The sequence below is a fragment of the Aquarana catesbeiana genome, linkage group LG02 (genome assembly GCF_042186555.1).
Source record: "Aquarana catesbeiana isolate 2022-GZ linkage group LG02, ASM4218655v1, whole genome shotgun sequence".
Taxonomy (NCBI): Eukaryota; Metazoa; Chordata; class Amphibia; order Anura; family Ranidae; genus Aquarana; species Aquarana catesbeiana.
Window position 1 is genome coordinate 444,895,356 of NC_133325.1, and position 18,738 is coordinate 444,914,093.

The following is an 18,738-nucleotide window of genomic DNA, read 5'->3' on the forward strand; positions in this document are numbered from 1 at the left end:
ATTCCTCAAGGTTTGCCTGTAATGCAGCTTTACAGCGCTGGACCCTGCGTAATGGAACCCTGTGCAGTGTTTGTTCTGACCAAGGTGCTTTCCTGCAGGGTACGATACAGGTCCAGCCAGGGGAGTGGACCCAACATTATGGGGGACCCAGTCCCTGAAGGTCTTTTATGACAAAGTCTGCTGTGATGGGTGAAGATTGGACTCCTGTTATGCTCAGAGTCCTGCAGCAGGAATGGTAAGACCGCATTTTTTTTGGAGCTTCTCTAAAAAAAAAAAAAAAAGAGGTCTGACTGTCTGGTCTTCTCTCAGTAGCCCTTAAGGGCAGTGTACTGTTTAAAACATGCTCTGTTTACCTCTTAGGAGTATGGTCTGTCGTTTCTCCTCCAGCCACTAGAGGGCACAGGGGCCTATTTCTATAGGCAGGAAGTGGAGGGGCAGCCATGTTTACAATGTGGACGGCAGGTTCAACAGGGCTTCTTGAGACATAATAGTAGTCCATGGATACTAATGACGTGAATTTTTACTATGGGAGAACTGTGTGGCCATTCAAGTCATGATTTTATACTGCATACTTACTGCTTAACCCGAGGGGCCTGTACAACTGTAAGTCGATACACCCCTGTATGGGTAGCAGGTTAAAGTGTTGTGCCTCCAGCATAATGTGCATTTGGTGCAAAACTAGTATGGGGCCTGGTGCAGTTGAACAGGTGCATACTTGCAAACTGGCTTAAACTCATGTTTGCTAAAAGCTCATGTTTGCTAAAAGCTTATGTTTGCTAAAAGCTTATGCTTGCTAAAAGCTCATGTTTGCTAAAAGCTCATGTTTGCTAAAAGCTTATGTTTGCTAAAAGCTTATGCTTGCTAAAAGCTCATGCTTGCTAAAAGCTCATGTTTGCTAAAAGGCTTATGTTTGCTAAAAGCGCTCATGTTTTCTAATGGCTCATGTTTTCTGAAAGGCAGAGTTGCATAAGATACATGTTTGCATAGATACAGTGGGGACGGAAAGTATTCAGACCCCCTTAAATTTTTCACTCTTTGGTATATTGCAGCCATTTGCTAAAATCATTTAAGTTCATTTTTTTTCCTCATTAATGTACACACAGCACCCCATATTGACAGAAAAACACAGAATTGTTGACATTTTTGCAGATTTATTAAAAAAGAAAAACAGAAATATCACATGGTCCTAAGTATTCAAACCCTTTGCTGTGACACTCATATATTTAACTCAGGTGCTGTCCATTTCTTCTGATCATCCTTGAGATGGTTCTACACCTTCATTTGAGTCCAGCTGTGTTTGATTATACACCTGTCTATATAAGACCTTACAGTTCACAGTGCATGTCAGAGCAAATGAGAATCATGAGGTCAAAGGAACTGCCTGAAGAGCTCAGAGACAGAATTGTGGCAAGGCACAGATCTGGCCAAGGTTACAAAAAAATTCTGCTGCACTTAAGGTTCCTAAGAGCACAGTGACCTCCATAATCCTTAAATGGAAGACGTTTGGGATGACCAGAACCCTTCCTAGAGCTGGCCGTCTGGCCAAACTGAGCTATCAGGGGAGAAGAGCCTTGGTGAGAGAGGTAAAGAAGAACCCAAAGATCACTGTGGCTGAGCTCCAGAGATGCAGTCGGGAGATGGGAGAAAGTTGTAGAAAGTCAACCATCACTGCAGCCCTCCACCAGTCGGGGCTTTGAGGCAGAGTGGCCCGACGGAAGCCTCTCCTCAGTGCAAGACACATGAAAGCCTGCATGGAGTTTGCTAAAAAAAACACCTGGAGGACTCCAAGATGGTGAGAAATAAGATTGTTTGGTCTGATGAGACCAAGATAGAACTTTTTGGCCTTAATTCTAAGCCGTATGTGTGGAGAAAACCAGGCACTGCTCATCACCTGTCCAATACAGTCCCAACAGTGAATCATGGTGGTGGCAGCATCATGCTGTGGGGGTGTTTTTCAGCTGCAGGGACAGGACGACTGATTGCAATCGAGGAAAAGATTAATGCGGCCATGTACAGGGATATCCTGAACGAAAAACTTCTCCAGAGTGCTCAGGACCTCAGACTGGGCCGAAGGATTACCTTCCAACAAGACAATGACCCTAAGCACACAGCTAAAATAACGAAGGAGTGGCTTCACAACAACTCCGTGACTGTTCTTGAATGGCCCAGCCAGAGCCCTGACTTAAACCCAATTGAGCATCTCTGGAGAGACCTAAAAATGGCTGTCCACCAACGTTTACCATCCAACCTGACAGAACTGGAGAGGATCTGCAAGGAGGAATGGCAGAGGATCCCCAAATCCAGGTGTGAAAAACTTGTTGCATCTTTCCCAAAAAGACTCATGGCTGTATTAGATCAAAAGGGTGCTTCTACTAAATACTGAGCAAAGGGTCTGAATACTTAGGACCATGTGATATTTCAGTTTTTCTTTTTTAATAAATCTGCAAAAATGTCAACAATTCTGTGTTTTTCTGTCAATATAGGGTGCTGTGTGTACATTAATGAGGAAAAAAAAATGAACTTACATGATTTTAGCAAATGGCTGCAATATAACAAAGAGTGAAAAATTTAAGGGGGTCTGAATACTTTCCGTCCCCACTGTACATGTTGCATGGTTGCTTATATACATGGTCACTTGAGGTATAGGCACATGATTGCCTTTGTTGAATACATGCTTAATAGCATAAAAACGCATGTGTACATAAACTTGAACTGCATACATGTGTGTTTTTTTGCATTTAATTCCATAAATATGTGCTTATTTACATTAAACTCTATAGATATGTATTCATTTGCATTATACTGCATACGTAAATGCATGAACAGCAAGAATACTTGTATACCTGCATGTTTGCATACCCGGGTACCTCCATACTTACATACCTACGGGGTTGTATAGCGGTAGACCAGCAGTAGACCCTAGGCTTGCATCCTTGCGGAACTGCGTATTTTTTTGTCTAATATAGTCACTTTAATTTGTACCTGTTAGACTAGCTAAATTACTCTAGAAGGGTGAGGCAGGTACACCGCCCTCAGGTTCAGTGGTCTTGCGGTGTTCACGACTCCTGTTGGACCAATGGCATCAGGGTTATCTGAGCCACTGTGGCGCCTGATCTCAGATAAAGCCTAGTTAGTACATGTATGAGAGACTGCCAAAGTTTCCCTCCTAAGTGAGGGAGGCATCTGAGGTTGCTGTGTTTGAGAGTATCTCAGACCATAAGATTTTAGTGCAGTCTATGAAGTGGTTCGCTCCTTCCTTAGTTGGGTCAGTCTTTGCCTTGTGTTGGCTCTTGGAGCAGACGTTATGGGCTCATTATTGTAAAGCAAATAAATGTTATCAGTTTCAAAACTGAATAGGGATAAGGGTCTATCTTAAGATCTCAATCCCAAAACTTAGGTACTTCCTGTGTAGGAGGGGTTATATAGGGGAGGACTTCCTGTTTGACTATCTGCCAGTGTCCATTCACCTATAGGTGGCGTATAACAACATAGTCATTATTATGGCTGCTCTGTGTCTTGTGATGTACTCCAAGAAAAGGATTTTACAGGCAAGCTGTAGGAAAAATCCAATGATGTGCTCTATTAATGTATTTTTTAGTGGGTGTAAATATTCTTTGGTGCTAATGTATGCATATTGACCCCCATGAACAGGCACAAAGCATGATACAAATTCCTGTTTAACTCTGAATGATCACATATTTTGTGCTTCTCCCTGTGGCAGCCCATAGTATAAATGGAGAATGTGGCATAGCTAAAAAGATTTGAAGGGGATGTCAACTTTGCCCATCATTCATCTGTAATCTGAGATGAATCAATGATGAATGATAAAGCAGCTCTTAAATGTAATCATTTCTAGAAATGCATAATTACTGTCTGATTACTGATCCACTGCAGGTCCCAAGCAAGACATGATCTATGACTTTTGGAGAATGGTTTGGCAAGAACACTGCTCAAGTATAGTGATGATCACCAAGCTGGTGGAAGTTGGAAGGGTATGTATTATTCTGATTACTATGTATGTTGTATGTTTTAAAAAAGTACATGATGAACGTTATGATGATAAATCCTTAGAGAGGCTTGCTGTTTGGGTTATATTAGCGTAAATACTTAGAGGTAATTTTTCTAAAGAACTCAGGATTCAGGTTAGATCTGAATGCCCATTTGTGCAACCTCTTCTGGTAAAAATAAAGACGGGTCTTTACCCTATAAAGAGAAAGGACTTTCCTTATGTGTTACTTCTTGCTATTTCTTTGATGGTTCTCATTTATCTAGGTCACTATATAGCTAGTAATAATTAGTCACATTCAACTACACCTGTTCTGTAATGTTGAAGACAGTTTGTAGCTTCTCCAAGCCACCTGGACAATATGGGAGCTACATTCCTTTGGACAAGCAGGTGAAAACAGACATGTGCCTGTTTCTACCTGCTTACCTCTGCGTCCGCTAAAAAAAATGGAAGAGAACTCAGTTTAGATGGAGAAGATCGGTGGTAGCTGGGTATAAATGTACAGCAGAGTCCATTTACTCCCACCCGCCCATAGGGAAGAGCGGACTCTGTCTGTGTCTGCTCTGCAGAAACTGAGTGGATACAGACCTGTCACCCACCCGCTCTGCCCTTATCAGCAGGGGGGGGATCAGTGGACAGATCCCCTACTAATCAAAACAGAGTCCACTCTGTGCGAAAGGGGCCTAGGCATCATACTGATATAAGGAAAAACTAGCTAGAATTTGCAACCTTATGGAAGTGTGCAGCAGGGGTAGTTAGTAATAGTTTGTTGCATCACTGGACCTTGGGAATGCTGTCACCTCTGCTTAGACATGGCCCTATTTACAGTTGCCACTGCTAATTTACTGTTTCTTTGCTTGCATTCTGCCTCTTAAAAGGTTTCCTTGTAACCACTAACTTTGAACAGCTTTCTTTATTATTGCCTGTTAATGTTAAAAGAAATCCGTCATGATATAAATATGGGAGCTACAATTGCACAGTTGTAGGCTCCAGGGTTGTCATCTTCATCCTTTTTTACTAGTTAGTAAATCAGTGACCTGGATTAAACATATAATTAGGGATCCCAACATCTTCTGTGCACATATTTGTTACAGGACTATGACTCATCAAGTAGCGAATGAGCGAAGATGTCAGCCCCAAGGCTCTTATATATTTTATTGACATATTTTTCTAAAGGTAAATCTTCCAGGAGAAAGGTATGGGGACTGCAATTGCTGAGCTCATTCTGAAAACTGCAATTATTCTAATCTGCTAGCTTCAGTGATGTGAGTTGCTATCTGACTAGGGGTGTTTATACAGGTTAGGAAGATTGGAGAAATGTGTTGTACATGTTCCAGATCAATAACTCAAAGTATTAAAATCAGAGAGAGGATGACAGCCAGGCAGTTAGCCTTTTCAGAAAGAGAGATCAGCAATGTTTCTGTCATGGCAGGTTCCCTAAAAAGTAGCGTTGTGAGCTGGAATTACTGATTTCCTGTTTTTACAAATATTAAAAGTTTGCCTGTGGCTAAGAAATAACTCAGCAGACTGATGGTTAACTCCTTTGATAGAGAAATCCACAGATCCACGTTTAATCTTTCCCAGCTGAGGGAGACTAGCAGTACATTGATTAAGCCCATTTCTTGAATGCATAATGTGTTGGCTCTGCAGCTATGGGAAGGAATGTCACATAAAGGTAGATTATGAATGGGATAATCACATATAGACAAAAAGGAGGAAAAACAGAATCCAGCAGATGTTTGATATTTCTCACAATTTTATATTCATAAGAATATGGCCTTTGTCACATAGACATATAGTTGTAAGGAGAAATAGCAGTTGTTGCTGTGAACTGGATGCTTCTTTGCATGGCTAATATGATTAGTATTGTCGCTGTGTTGCTCTGACGGGTAATTAAGAACAATGTTCCTTACATCAGATCATTTTTTAAATTGTGTTTTCTCGTAAATCTCCATTAACTGTAATGATTTTGTTTGGTCTCTGCTGGTCTAATTTTCCCTTCTCATTAGCAGTCTTCCTTCAGCACCCTCCCAAACATTGCTGACGTGAAAGCGCTGTAATTAGTTTACTCTCTTTATCACTGTGTGTCTTATATTGCATCCATCATACAGTCGTAGGCTTAACACACTTCATGAACCATACTTCCCCTTCTGCTCGCCTGGATGGACTCCATGTGCCATCTAAGCATTTTTCTCATGGCTTTTTATCATTTTCCTGGAGAAAAATATGCTCCATTCAAAGTACATTATTTTAGTTGTTAGCGCTCTGAGAAGAGGCAATAAATTCATGTTAGCCTGCAGGGGGGTACAGACATTTTGTCCCTTCTTTCTATCTGTCTTTGTCATTGGGTCTCGCCTTTCTCTTCAGTTCTTCAGGCTGTGCATGTCTAACTGATGCATAATGTGGGCAGATCGTTTTCTATGTTAGTAAATTAAGTTCTCACACACTGAAAATGCAACTGGTGGCCTAGGCTTTTCAGGTTGCTTTGTATTTACTTCCCTTGGCTAACTCAGGTTTTGCATATCAGATTGTAGCTCAAGCACATTATTGTTCACATGTAGTTTTTAATATATTAGGTGCACATGTTTTTGCTGCTCCAGTTGTGTTCTTTGTCAATTAAATGCTGTCTTTGAAGTGAACAAAGTTTCTCTGGTTTAGCAAAAAAAAAAAACAAAAAACATACATTTAAAAGAAAACCATGATAAATTTTATTTTATAATCATTTGTGTTTTTTTTTTTATAATTTATCCAATATGTTTATTTTACAGAGAAAAATGTAATATGCTTGCACTATTGACATTATATATTCAGAGGATGGGTTTTCTAAAGTACAGCAAAAGTTGCTTTAACAGGAGGCTGGGAGGCAATATGTTGCCTCCTCACTGTTTTAAACCTAAAAAGTTTATAAGACTGGTGTGGTCCCTGATTCTAACAGGGGGTATTCATTTTTGCCGTTGGCCTGAAGCTTGGAAATCGACCAGCTGGCTAAAAAAGTTAAATATGTCAAATGTATATGCAACATTTCATATATACCTGACTCAAACAATATACAACTTTGTATTTCGTTGTTTTAAACATTCTTAATGAAAAAGTAAATTCTAAAATGGTATACATTTTAATGCATCTTATAAGAATTCTACTTTCTTGGGTGTCATGTATTAAGATGAAAAAAATGTATGAAAGAACGCTAGCAGAAAAAAAGCTGCTGGCAAAAAAATTGTCAGGCAAACTATGTAACAGTGGTAATTGTGTAAATTGCTATGCTAAAATATGATAATGTACAAGGTGACTCAATTAAAACAAAATATAAAATATAAAACAAACACATGCATATGTAAGTAAACAAAAGTCCGGATTAGGTCTTCAAAAACACTGCAGTGACATTTTTCAGAAGGGTAGTGTTCAATCCACTTTAACAATCACCACGTGAGCCTTCACCAACTACAAGCAATGGACTCTTACCAGAAAATGAGGATTCCACTACAGAGTCAAATCAGCATAAATATGACAATCCCATCAATCCGGTTCACATTGTTTGGCTGGAGTTCAGCAATATATCTTGTGGATCCAATTAATGGTAACATCAATGGCAACCATAAATGCCACATAAAATCAGAATGGAAGAACCTACATAGTGTAAAACTGTATAAAAGGTTTTATTGCACTTCAAAGTATCAATACTACTCACATGAATAAAAACAATACGCGCGTTGTATGCATAACATTCCCAACATGCATGATAGAGGTTCCAAACAATGCTTCACAAAAATTACTGGTCCACGTAGTCGTGGCAACGTCACGTGCATTAGCTCCGCCCAACTTGTTTTGTCATATGTGACATCATCGGGGCATAAACACCACGCTTGTCCTCACGCCTGTTTTTATATATACTTGATAAGGGAGATGACCCCATGGTTATTGGTCTCAAATTGTACTTCCTGTATTCTAAGATGGCTGACAGCCATCCAAGCCTCATTTTAAAAGATGAAAATGGCCGCCCGGCTGGAGCCATCCAAGCCTCGTTTTGAAAAATTAAATGGCCACCCAGCCGGGACCAGATAGCACCAAGCCTCATTATCAAAGCCAAGATGGCCAGGGGACCAAAAGTAACTAAGCCTCATTATCAATATAATATAATATATTGATAATGAGGCTAAGTTACTTTTGGTCCGTCTTTTTTTATGTGGAATTTTGTGCATTTATGGTTGCCATTGATGTTACCATTGATTTAATTCATGAGATATACTGCTGAACTCCAGCCAAACAATATGAACCAGATCTTTGTCATATTTATGCTGATTTCTTTGACTCTGCAATGGAATCCTCATGTTCTGGTAAGAGTCCATTGCTTGTGGTCGGTGAAGGCTCACGTGGTGATTTTTAAAGTGGATTGAGCACTTTCTATTTTGCAAAATATTACTGCAGTGTTTTTTAAGACCTAATTTGGACTTTTTTTTCACCTACATATGCACATGTGTTTTTTTAATATTTCATATGTTATATTTAATTTTAATTGAGTCACCTTGTACATTATCAAATTTTAGTGTGGCAATTTACACAATTATCACTGTATTAAGATTAGACCACAAACAAGGGCACTCATACAAAGGGTATTTGAATGAAAAACTGTATTTTATTTGTCCATAAACCTGAACATTTTACACCCCACCCAGGTGAAGTGCAGCAAATATTGGCCGGATACCACTGAAACATATGGAGATATTCGCATAACTTTGATCAACACAGAAACCTTGGCAGAATATACTGTGAGGACACTTGCTCTGGAAAGGGTAAGAGAGAAAAGAAGTAGGCTTGCGATAAACACAATTCAGCATTCATCAATAAGTGTCTTTTTGCTTGTTTATTGAATATATAAACATTCACTATGAGACTTAAGAAAATATTGTAAATGTAAGCCAGCAAATTGAGCACTACAGTTGTCTGTTTTAACTTAGAGTACATTTTCAGGTTGAAGATCGTAACTTATTTTCTGTGCAATTGATAAAATGCCTGTGTTACTTTGTTTCTAGCTTTCATAATATGTCTAACACCCCCCTCCCCTCCCTGGTTATAATTTCATAAAATTGATATCTGCCGAATATTTTCCTTTTTTACCCTTTTTCTAATAAGAAAAATAGAGAAGAACACTTTTTTGTTTTTTCTATTTTGGATTTTTCATTTGTTTGTTTTTTAACATAGGAGAAAAAATAAATAGATGCTTTTTATTGGATCTTGGTTCTTCGTGTTTTGATAATTTAGACATTTTTCTTCTGTTTTTTTTTGTTTTGTTCCCAGCTGGATTTTGTGTTTTTGCTCTGCACATAAGCCACCCCAAAAATTCAGTTATTAATATAACTGTTATGGCTTTTTGAGCCTTTAAACATCACGGGGTTGAAAGTACACTGCAAATGTATTTTGTTTTGCAGCAGTGTCGGACAAGCAGGCATTACTTGCAGTGTCTAATTTTTCCTTGTTATTACTTGTCCATCTGTTCCTCATTTTGTTTTTAGTGATTTCAATTTGTAACAGCAGTTCATGATGCATAAAACCTGACAGCTGTATATCACTCCCACTACTACGATTAAGCCCTGTGGGAGGGTGAAACGCGTTAGTGGGGGCATGGCTTGGGAGGGTACAGGCTGAAGCCTCTTTACTCGTAAATTGAGCTGTTGACAAGGTTAGGTCACCGCACACCGTAATCGGATATCTCCTATGATATCACCACCACCAGGAGGATATACTCTGACAGCGGATGATTGGCTGCAGCCACTGATCAATTTTCCAATGCTCAACATTTTGATTAGACAATCAACTTCTGTTGAGTGGGGGAGCACACGCTGATCAGAATTTAAATCAGTATTTGGCCAGCTTTAGGAAATGCTTCATCTTGCCTGAAGTAGATTGATGATGTTGTTCTCCCAACATGGTCCTCTCAGACCCAGGTCATTTGACTGAAGCTCAAGGACTGAATGTTAATAAAAAGTAAATTTACACTGTTGCTATATACTATTGGAAATATGTTAGTGTAACGTGTGAAATTAGAAAAACATATGACCTTACAGCTGATATAATCATGATCACTTTGGGAGCAAGCTAGCACTCTTACGTGCTTCACATGTATCCACGAATGAAAGGGAGAAATTGTGCAGTGCTCTTCTATTTTCCTAAATGCACAGATGTGAGCAAACTTTAACGCCACTTTCTATATGAACCTCCAGCAATATACCTCTGTCTAATACCTTTAATGTACACTCCCAAAAAACACTTTTTTCCAAATGAACTTTAAGTATTATCATTTATAATCAAAATGTTATAAACTCAAAACAAATCACAGTATTACAGTTGTGCTCATAAATTTACATACCCTGGCAGAATTTATGATTTCTGAATTTAAGATTCTCTTTTTCAGAGAATATGAATGATAACACAAAAACTTTTCTTTCACACATGATTGTTTGGCTGAAGCCATTTATTATCAATCAATTGCGTTTACTCTTTTTAAACCATAATCACAACAGAAACTACCCAAATGACCCTGATCAAAAGTTTGCATACCCCAGTTCTTAATACCGTGTGCTGCCCCCTTTAACATCAATGACAGCAAGTCTTTTGTGGTATTTGTGGATAAGGCTCTTTATCTTCCCAGACAGTAAAGCTGTCCATTCCTCTTGGCAAAAAGCCTCCAGTTCCTGTAAATTCTTGGGCTGTCTTGCATGAACTGCACGTTTTGAGATCTCTCCAGAGTGGCTCAATGATATTGAGGTCAGGAGACTGAGATGGCCACTCCAGAACCTTCACTTTATTCTGCTGGAGCCAATGACAAGTCAACTTGGCCTTGTGTTTTGGTTCATTGTCATATTGGAAAGTCCAAGTACGTCCCATGCGCAGCTACCTGGCTGATGAATGCAAATGTTCCCCCAGTATTTTTTGATAACATACTGCATTCATCTTGCCATCAATTTTGACCACATTTCCTGTGCCTTTGTAGCTCACACATCCCCAAAACATCAGCGATCCACCCCGCGTTTCACAGTAGGAATGGTGTACCTTTCATCATAGGCCTTGTTGACTCCTCTCCAAATGTTTATGGTTGTGGCCAAAAAGCTCAATTTTGGTCTCATCACTCCAAATGGCTTTATGCCAGAAGGTTTGAGGCTTGTACTGTTTAGGGTATTGTAAGCAGGATACTTTGTGGTATTTGCATAGTAATGGCTTTCTTCTGGCGACTCGACCATGCAGCCCATCTTTCTTCAAGTGCCTCCTTATTGTGCATCTTGAAACAGCCACACCACATATTTTCAGAGAGTCCTGTATTTCACCTGCAATTATTTTTGGGTTTTTCTTTGCATCCCGAACAATTTTCCTGGTAGTTGTGGCTAAATAGTTGGCCTACCTGACCGTGCTTTGGTTTCAACAGAACCCCTTATTTTCCACTTCTTGATTAGAGTTTGAACACTGCTGACTGGCATTCTCAATTCCTTGGATATCTTTTTATATCCCTTTCCTGTTTTATACAGTTTAACTACCTTTGACGATTCTTTTGCTTTCCCTATGACTCAGAATCTAGAAACGTCAATGCAGCACTGGATGAAAGATGCAAGGGTCTGTCAGGAGTCCAGAAACTCATTGAGCTTTTATACACACACACACTAATTACAAGCAAACAGATCACAGGTGAGGATGGTTACCTTTAATAGCCATTCCAACCCCTTTGGGTCAACTTGTGTGCATGTTATCAGGCCAAAATCACCAGGGTATGTAAACTTTTGATCATGGTCATTTGGGTAGTTTCTGTTGTGATTATGATTTAAAAAGAGTAAACACAGTTGATTGATAATAAATGGCTTCAGCCAAACACTAACCACGAGTGAAAGAAATGTTTTTGTGTTATCATTCATATTCTCTGAAAAATGGCCAAGAAATCATAAACTCTGCCAGGGTATGTAAACTTATGAGCACAACTGTATATATTAAATATATTATCACTCCAGTCCCAGCAAAGATATTAAAACGTGTTCTTGAACTAGTCCCCAAATGGTTAGTGTCCATATAATTGCCCTCATACCTCCATCACTTGCTTGATATAGCCACCACCCCTTGCTGAGATCACCGCTACTTGTGCATGAATAAATATGCACTCACCCTCAGTAGTTGACTTCTAATTTTACAAGAGGTCTGACAGGCCTTTGTAATGATGCTTTCTTCAGCCAACATCCACGACCCTCCAGCTTAGATCGCTATCATCATATTCAAGGAAACGTATTATCTGTATGTTCCTCAATATAAACAAAAAAGGGACATCTAGTACTGTCCGTTACAGTAAAGATTTATTAATATGTCATTGAAAATACACTCACATCCTATGATAGATGCAGTGCTTTGAACCACATCCAATCTTCATGTAACACAGTGTACCCTCAGAAGTTACAACCCTAGATCCATGGCCCTCTGCCCACTAGCGTGATGACATACCTTGCTTGATGTGTTGCATCCTGTACAGACTTCTTTGGAAGCTACAGGCCAGTCAGTGCCATCACGCTATATAGGAACCCCCCCACCCCCGTTGCTAAGATACCGATCAACATTCTCCTGTGTAATTTTACACATTTTTTGGGAGTGCACATTAAAGGTATTATATAGAGGTATTGTATATTGTTGGGATTTTAATAGGAAGTGGTATTAAAGTTTGTCCACCTTTTTGAAGCTTTGTTAATGATATCTTGCTTCTTACGCGTTCCTACGGTAGATTTGAATGCTCTCATACATTCGATTGTGCCTCAAAATACTCATTTTAGTAAAAAAAGGCACCTTGAGTATATTATAGGTTTTTAGCTACAGCCTCTGCATTACATACCCACTCATAAATAAGAGGGTAAAGTACTTGATTTGATATTGTGGCGAGAGAAAATATTTACACTGCATAATTGTTTCGTAAGCCGCTCCATTCTCACTTTAGTTATCGCTAAGTTTGTCTGCAAATTAGATGTTCCCCGTCAGGTACTAACTTTCCTGAAAAAATGTTAAAGGCCAACACACTTATTTTTCTTTTCTTTAGCGTGGTTATACTGCCAGACATGAAGTAAAGCAGTTCCACTTTCTCTCATGGCCAGAACATGGTGTACCATGTCATGCCACAGGGTTGCTTGCCTTTATCCGAAGAGTCAAGTCCTCTACACCCCCTGATGCTGGGCCTGTTGTAGTACATTGCAGGTCAGTAATAGAGTGTGCACTGTTTTACTAACGTGTTTCATCATTTCTCAATGTATGGCATCAACTTATATCTCTTTGTCTTTACAGTGCAGGAGCTGGAAGGACAGGCTGCTACATTGTCCTAGATGTAATGCTGGACATGGCAGAATGTGAAGGGGTTGTGGATATTTACAACTGTGTCAAAACACTATGCTCTCGGCGTATAAACATGGTTCAGACACAGGTAATAAAGCTGGTTAATGGGGTTCATGTGTTAGAGGATAAAGCTGATAGTGGAGAAAAATTGGTGTGAGCAAAGTGTTTGTCAACAATTCATTTTCTCCATTTTGATTGATCCAGGAGCAGTACGTTTTTATCCATGATGCAATCCTGGAGGCATGCCTGTGTGGTGATACAGCAATACCAATCTGTGACTTCAAACAAACCTACAAGGAGATGCTACAGATAGACACACAGAGCAATTCAACACACCTGAGAGATGAATTCCAGGTAGTGTATCATTTTGAATAAATTACAATTTTTGTTGCTATGGTTGTACTCCCTTGCATTAAACTGCTCACTTTTCTGTATAATGGACTAGCGGTTGTCAATATTGGTATTTAACCGCTTTACCCCCTTCCTGACCAGAGTACTTTTTGCGATTCGGCACTGCGTCGCTTTGACAGTTGCGCGGTCCTGCGATGTTGCACCCAAACAAAATTGACGCCCTTTTTTGCGCCATAAACAAAAAAAGAGCGATAATTTTGAAAAAAAAAGCAATTTTTTTTAACTTTTTGCTATAATAAATATCCCCCAAAAATATAAAAAAAAAAAAAACACATTTTTTCCTCAGTTTAGGCCGATATGTATTCTGTATTCTACATATTTTTGGTAAAAAAATCGCAATAAGCGTATATTGATTGGTTTGCGCAAAAGTTATAGCGTCTACAAAATAGGGGATAGTTTTATGGCATTTTTATTATTAATTTTTTTTGACTAGTAATGGTAGCAATCTGTGATTTTTATCATGACTGCGACATTATGGTGGACACATCGGACACTTTTGATGCTATTTTGGGACCACTGTCATTTATACAGCAATCAGTGCTATAAAAATGCACTGATTACTGTGTAAATGACCACTAGGGGGAGATGAATGGGTTAAGTGTGTCCTAGGGAGTTATTCTAACTGTGAGGGGGATGGGCTTCAACTTACATGACAGGGATCACCGCTCCCGATGACTGGGAGCAGTAATCTCTGTCATGTCACAAGGCATAACGGGGAGAAGCGCCTTGTTTACATAGGCACTTCCCCGTTCTGCAGCTCTGTGACACGATCGCTGGGAGACTGGCAGATTGAGTCCACCGGTCCCACAGGCACGGTCACCTTGTATGCGACGGGCGTGTGCCCTAGCCTCGCCAATTAAAGGGGATGTACAGGTACACCCATTTGCCCACTGCTGCCATTGTGCCAATGTATATCGGCTTGCAGCGGTCGGCAAGTGGTTAGAGCCTTGTTCACAGTATACGTGTATACAAATTGGTGGAAAAAAATGCACAGATTGTTCACACCATGTGCAGAAGCAAGCATATTTATTATTTTGGTCTCTACAAGGACATAAAGAAAACAGAACAATAGTTCTCTATGTGCCCTGTTCACACCATAACACTGCTGTCACTTGAGTTTTTTTCCTGCACAGGAGTATGGAACATAAATTCTCTGCAAGGGTACAAAGAAAACAATTGTTCCCTATGCCCCCTGTTCACACCACAATGTTGATGTCACATAAGCTTTTTTCCTGTACAGTAAACTGCATACATGTTGCAGATTTATGTGCAGAAAAAAAATCTGCACATGATAACAGTGTTGTGATGTGAATATAGAGAGCAATGGTTTTCTTTTGTGCCCTTGCAGAACACATACAAAAAAACTTGGGTTTATGCACATGTTGTGAACAAGGCCTGAGTCAGGGCAGATATAAATACTGTTGCAAAGCACCATACAATCCGAATATTTTCTGTTTTCATCAGTAGCTGTAGGTGAGAACAAAGTCAGTCCATGTCAGCCTAAAGTAACAGGTTCGCAATTCAAAAGGCACTGTAAGCTGTTAGTGCTTACCTGCCACCACCACTACAATTCATTCCAGAGCCTTAGTTTACCAAAAGCCTTATTCAGTGTCTGAGTACTTAGTTACCAGGATATCATACACTTGGTCAGTTTTGACTTCCTCAGAAATTTGCACGTTACCTTTGGGGGCCCTGGGTGGATGCAGCATTGGTCCGATGCTGCATCTGTCCCCCGCCGATCGCTCGGTTCTCAGATCTTCCTGAGCAGAGAGCTGGTGACTGTCAATCTGTCTGCTCTGCCCCTCGCTGAGGGGCTGAGCTGGGTGTCTGTCCAGGCATGTGGGCGGATCCCGACCATGTGGTTGTGATCTTTTTCCTGAGCCTCGACATGCTCTGTGATGTCAACCTGCTGTGTGCTGAATATGGGTCACAGGAGTGCAGAACGAGCTTTGGCTGTAACTTTCTTTTAAAGATGTGTGGGAGAATAGACTACTTGCAATGCCCCCAGTAAAGTGAACCTTCAAATGGGCACAGGTTTTCATTAACCTTAGTCCACATTTCTTTAAAACCAGTAAATCCCTGTAACAACCTACATTCTACGCCATTATGCAACATACCAATATATTTCTTTTATTGCAGACCCTTAATTCAGTGACCGCACAACTTGGTGTTGAAGAATGCAGTGTTGCTTTGTTACCGCACAACAGAGATAAAAACCGAAGTATGGATGTGTTGCCTCCAGATCGCTCTCTTCCCTTACTCTTGTCTGCTCACGGAGAGGACACCAGCAATTACATTAATGCAGCCCTTACTGATGTACGTATCTAACACTGGAGTACAAATTAGACAGAAATGTTCTGGCTGTATTTGGAGTCCTTTATTGTATTTTTTTCTACATCTAGCCTTCAAAAGGAGGCTGTAGTGTGTTTTCAGCAAGCACACATTTTATATTATTACTGTAAAGCTTACCTGAAAGCAATTTTGGATGCGATTTTCACATTCTTTATTTCCTCGCTAAGCTATATTTTTATGATGGCATTTTATGTAGAGAAGTTGTAGATTCTCACTCTTGCAGCAATCTGTAGGTCAGACAGTGCAAGTCAGCAACATTTCTGAACAACTGCTGTGAGAAAAAAAAAATTCCATATAGAATAAGACACCTAGAGAGTATCTTGTGTTCTCTAAATCATTTGGAGTCTAGGCTGACTGAGAAGCTGGACACAGAGTACAGTAATACAGATTGCACTGCAGTACTATGCAGAAGGCACTTTAGACTAGAAAACATGGCTGCCGCCTAAGTCCTGGTACATGTACCACTAAAAATGTATGTAGAAGCAATGCTTTTGAACACACATCTATAAACCTAATAACATTAAGGCAACTACATTTACATTTATGTACAAAAGAAAAAATGACAGATTCTCTTTAAAGGGACCCAATTAGACATATGCATTGGCATAACCTGTTTTAATACATATGTCCTAGTGTGTTTAGGTGCCATTCATTATTACTATGCAGCCATGGCCAACACAAACTCACAGAAGTGCATCGTGGAAGTCTGTTGCCAAAACAAGGTGATGTGCATCTTTAGTGAACGCATGTTAATGCATCGCAACAGGTGACTGGGCACAAAAAGTAGTCCTTTTAGGCCCGGTTCATACTAGTGCGATGCGAGAACCCTTCAAATCCAGTGCGGGTTCCCGCATCGCACCTGAATTGCACAGTGGTTCACACTGAGATCTGCAAACTGCTGCGGGTGTCAATGTAAAGTTAACGACACCCCCAAATCGGTTCACAGATAGTAGTGCGAACTGTGAAATGGGACAAGAATCGGACTGCATAGGTGTGAACACCCATGTGATCCGATTCCAGTGCGGACCATAAGAAGGGTCCTGAACCATTTTGGTACGAATGCAATGCAATTTCAGTCATACAGTTTGTATGGCTGAAATCGCATCGCACAGACATTGCGCATGTGATCTGCACTGCAACGCGGTGCGAATCACATGCGATGTCTGGCATCACACTAGTGTGAACCGGGCCTTAATGTTCTTAGAAATACATGGGAAAGAGAACTGCTTAATGATATCAATGTACTTAGTAGAGGTCGACCGATATATCGGCCGATATTTGGCGTTTTTTACTTAATCGGCATCGGCCGATTGTGCTGATAAAAAAGGACGATTATAACTTCAGCGTGACTTGCAAATGACTTCTGTAATAGAAGTCAATGCAAGTTGCCTAAAGTTTTTGAAGAGAATTCTCTCCTCCTCTGGGCAGCCTGCCAAATCTGATAAGAAGAAACATTGTATCTCTTCTTGGTTCTTTTATCAATGAGCTGAACTCTGTGTGGAGGAGATCTCAGTTTAAACATTTAAAGACTTGGGTGTCCTTTTATGAAACTGAGATCAGCGGCGATCCCGAGTCTCACCGCTCATCTCAGCTCATTACCAGTTTATGAAACTGAGATAATCAGCGGAGAACATGTTCTCCGCTGATTATCTCAGCACAGTGAGAATTTGTAACTGACTTCACAGAAACGGCCAGTTTATGAAGGTGCGATCTCAGCACCTCACTGGCGATCTGTGACAGAATTCTCACTTTCTGATTCACCATTTCAGAAGTGGAGAATCAGAGTGAGAAGCCTGAAACTGGCTGATATTCTGGAGAAAAAGCAAGAAGTCTTTTGACTACTTTCTTTCACCAAACAGTCAGAGCACACCTTCCCCACCATTACACACCCCAAAACCAGCAGGATAGGAATTTATAGTGTATATATATATATATATATATATATATATATATAATATACATACATATATTTTTTTTTTTAGATGTTCACGTCTCTGGCTGGGTTCACACTTGTGCGATGCGTGAACCAGTGTGATTCCTGTGTGGGTTTTCACATCGCACCTACATTGACATCTGCGCACCACTGCGGGTGTCAATGTAAAGTTAATGACGTCCCCAGATCATTTCACAGATCGCAGTGCGAACTATGTAATGGTGCAGGAATTGGATCGCATGGGTGTTCACACCCATGCGATCCGATTCCAGTGCGGACCAAATAAAGGGTCCTGTACCATTTTGGTGCAAATGCAATATGATTTAGGGCAAGTTCCCACTACTGCAGTGCAAAATCACATCCGATCTCTGTGCGATGCGATTTCAGCCATACAGATAGTATTGCTAAATTTGCATTGCCCTCGGACCAAACTCTTACAGGACCCTTTTTTTGGTCCACAGCAGAATCGGATCGCATGGGTGTTCACACCCATGCGATTCGATTACTGTCCGAGTTTGCAGATCGCACTGCGATATGCGAACTGATTTGGGGGTGTTGTTAACTTTTAGGCCCAGTTCACACTTGTACGATGCCGGACATCGCACAGGCATTGCATGTTATTCGCAGCACACTGCCATTCACATTGAATGCGATGTCTGTGCGGTGCGATATCAGCTGTACAGATAGTATG

At 40.2% G+C, this 18,738-nt stretch overlaps 1 protein-coding gene across 4 annotated transcripts in view; it reads left to right on the forward strand.

Annotated features, from left to right (window-relative positions):
* Nucleotides 1-18,738, forward strand: part of PTPRU (protein tyrosine phosphatase receptor type U) — a 251,462-nt gene that overhangs the window by 165,845 nt on the left and 66,879 nt on the right. For all 4 annotated transcript variants that reach the window (XM_073615565.1, XM_073615567.1, XM_073615566.1 and 1 more), the window contains 6 exons: nucleotides 3,895-3,992; nucleotides 8,680-8,796; nucleotides 13,062-13,216; nucleotides 13,304-13,439; nucleotides 13,556-13,705; nucleotides 15,902-16,078. In XM_073615565.1, coding sequence (XP_073471666.1) covers nucleotides 3,895-3,992; nucleotides 8,680-8,796; nucleotides 13,062-13,216; nucleotides 13,304-13,439; nucleotides 13,556-13,705; nucleotides 15,902-16,078 — 833 coding nt within the window. The remainder of the gene's footprint in view (nucleotides 1-3,894; nucleotides 3,993-8,679; nucleotides 8,797-13,061; nucleotides 13,217-13,303; nucleotides 13,440-13,555; nucleotides 13,706-15,901; nucleotides 16,079-18,738) is intronic.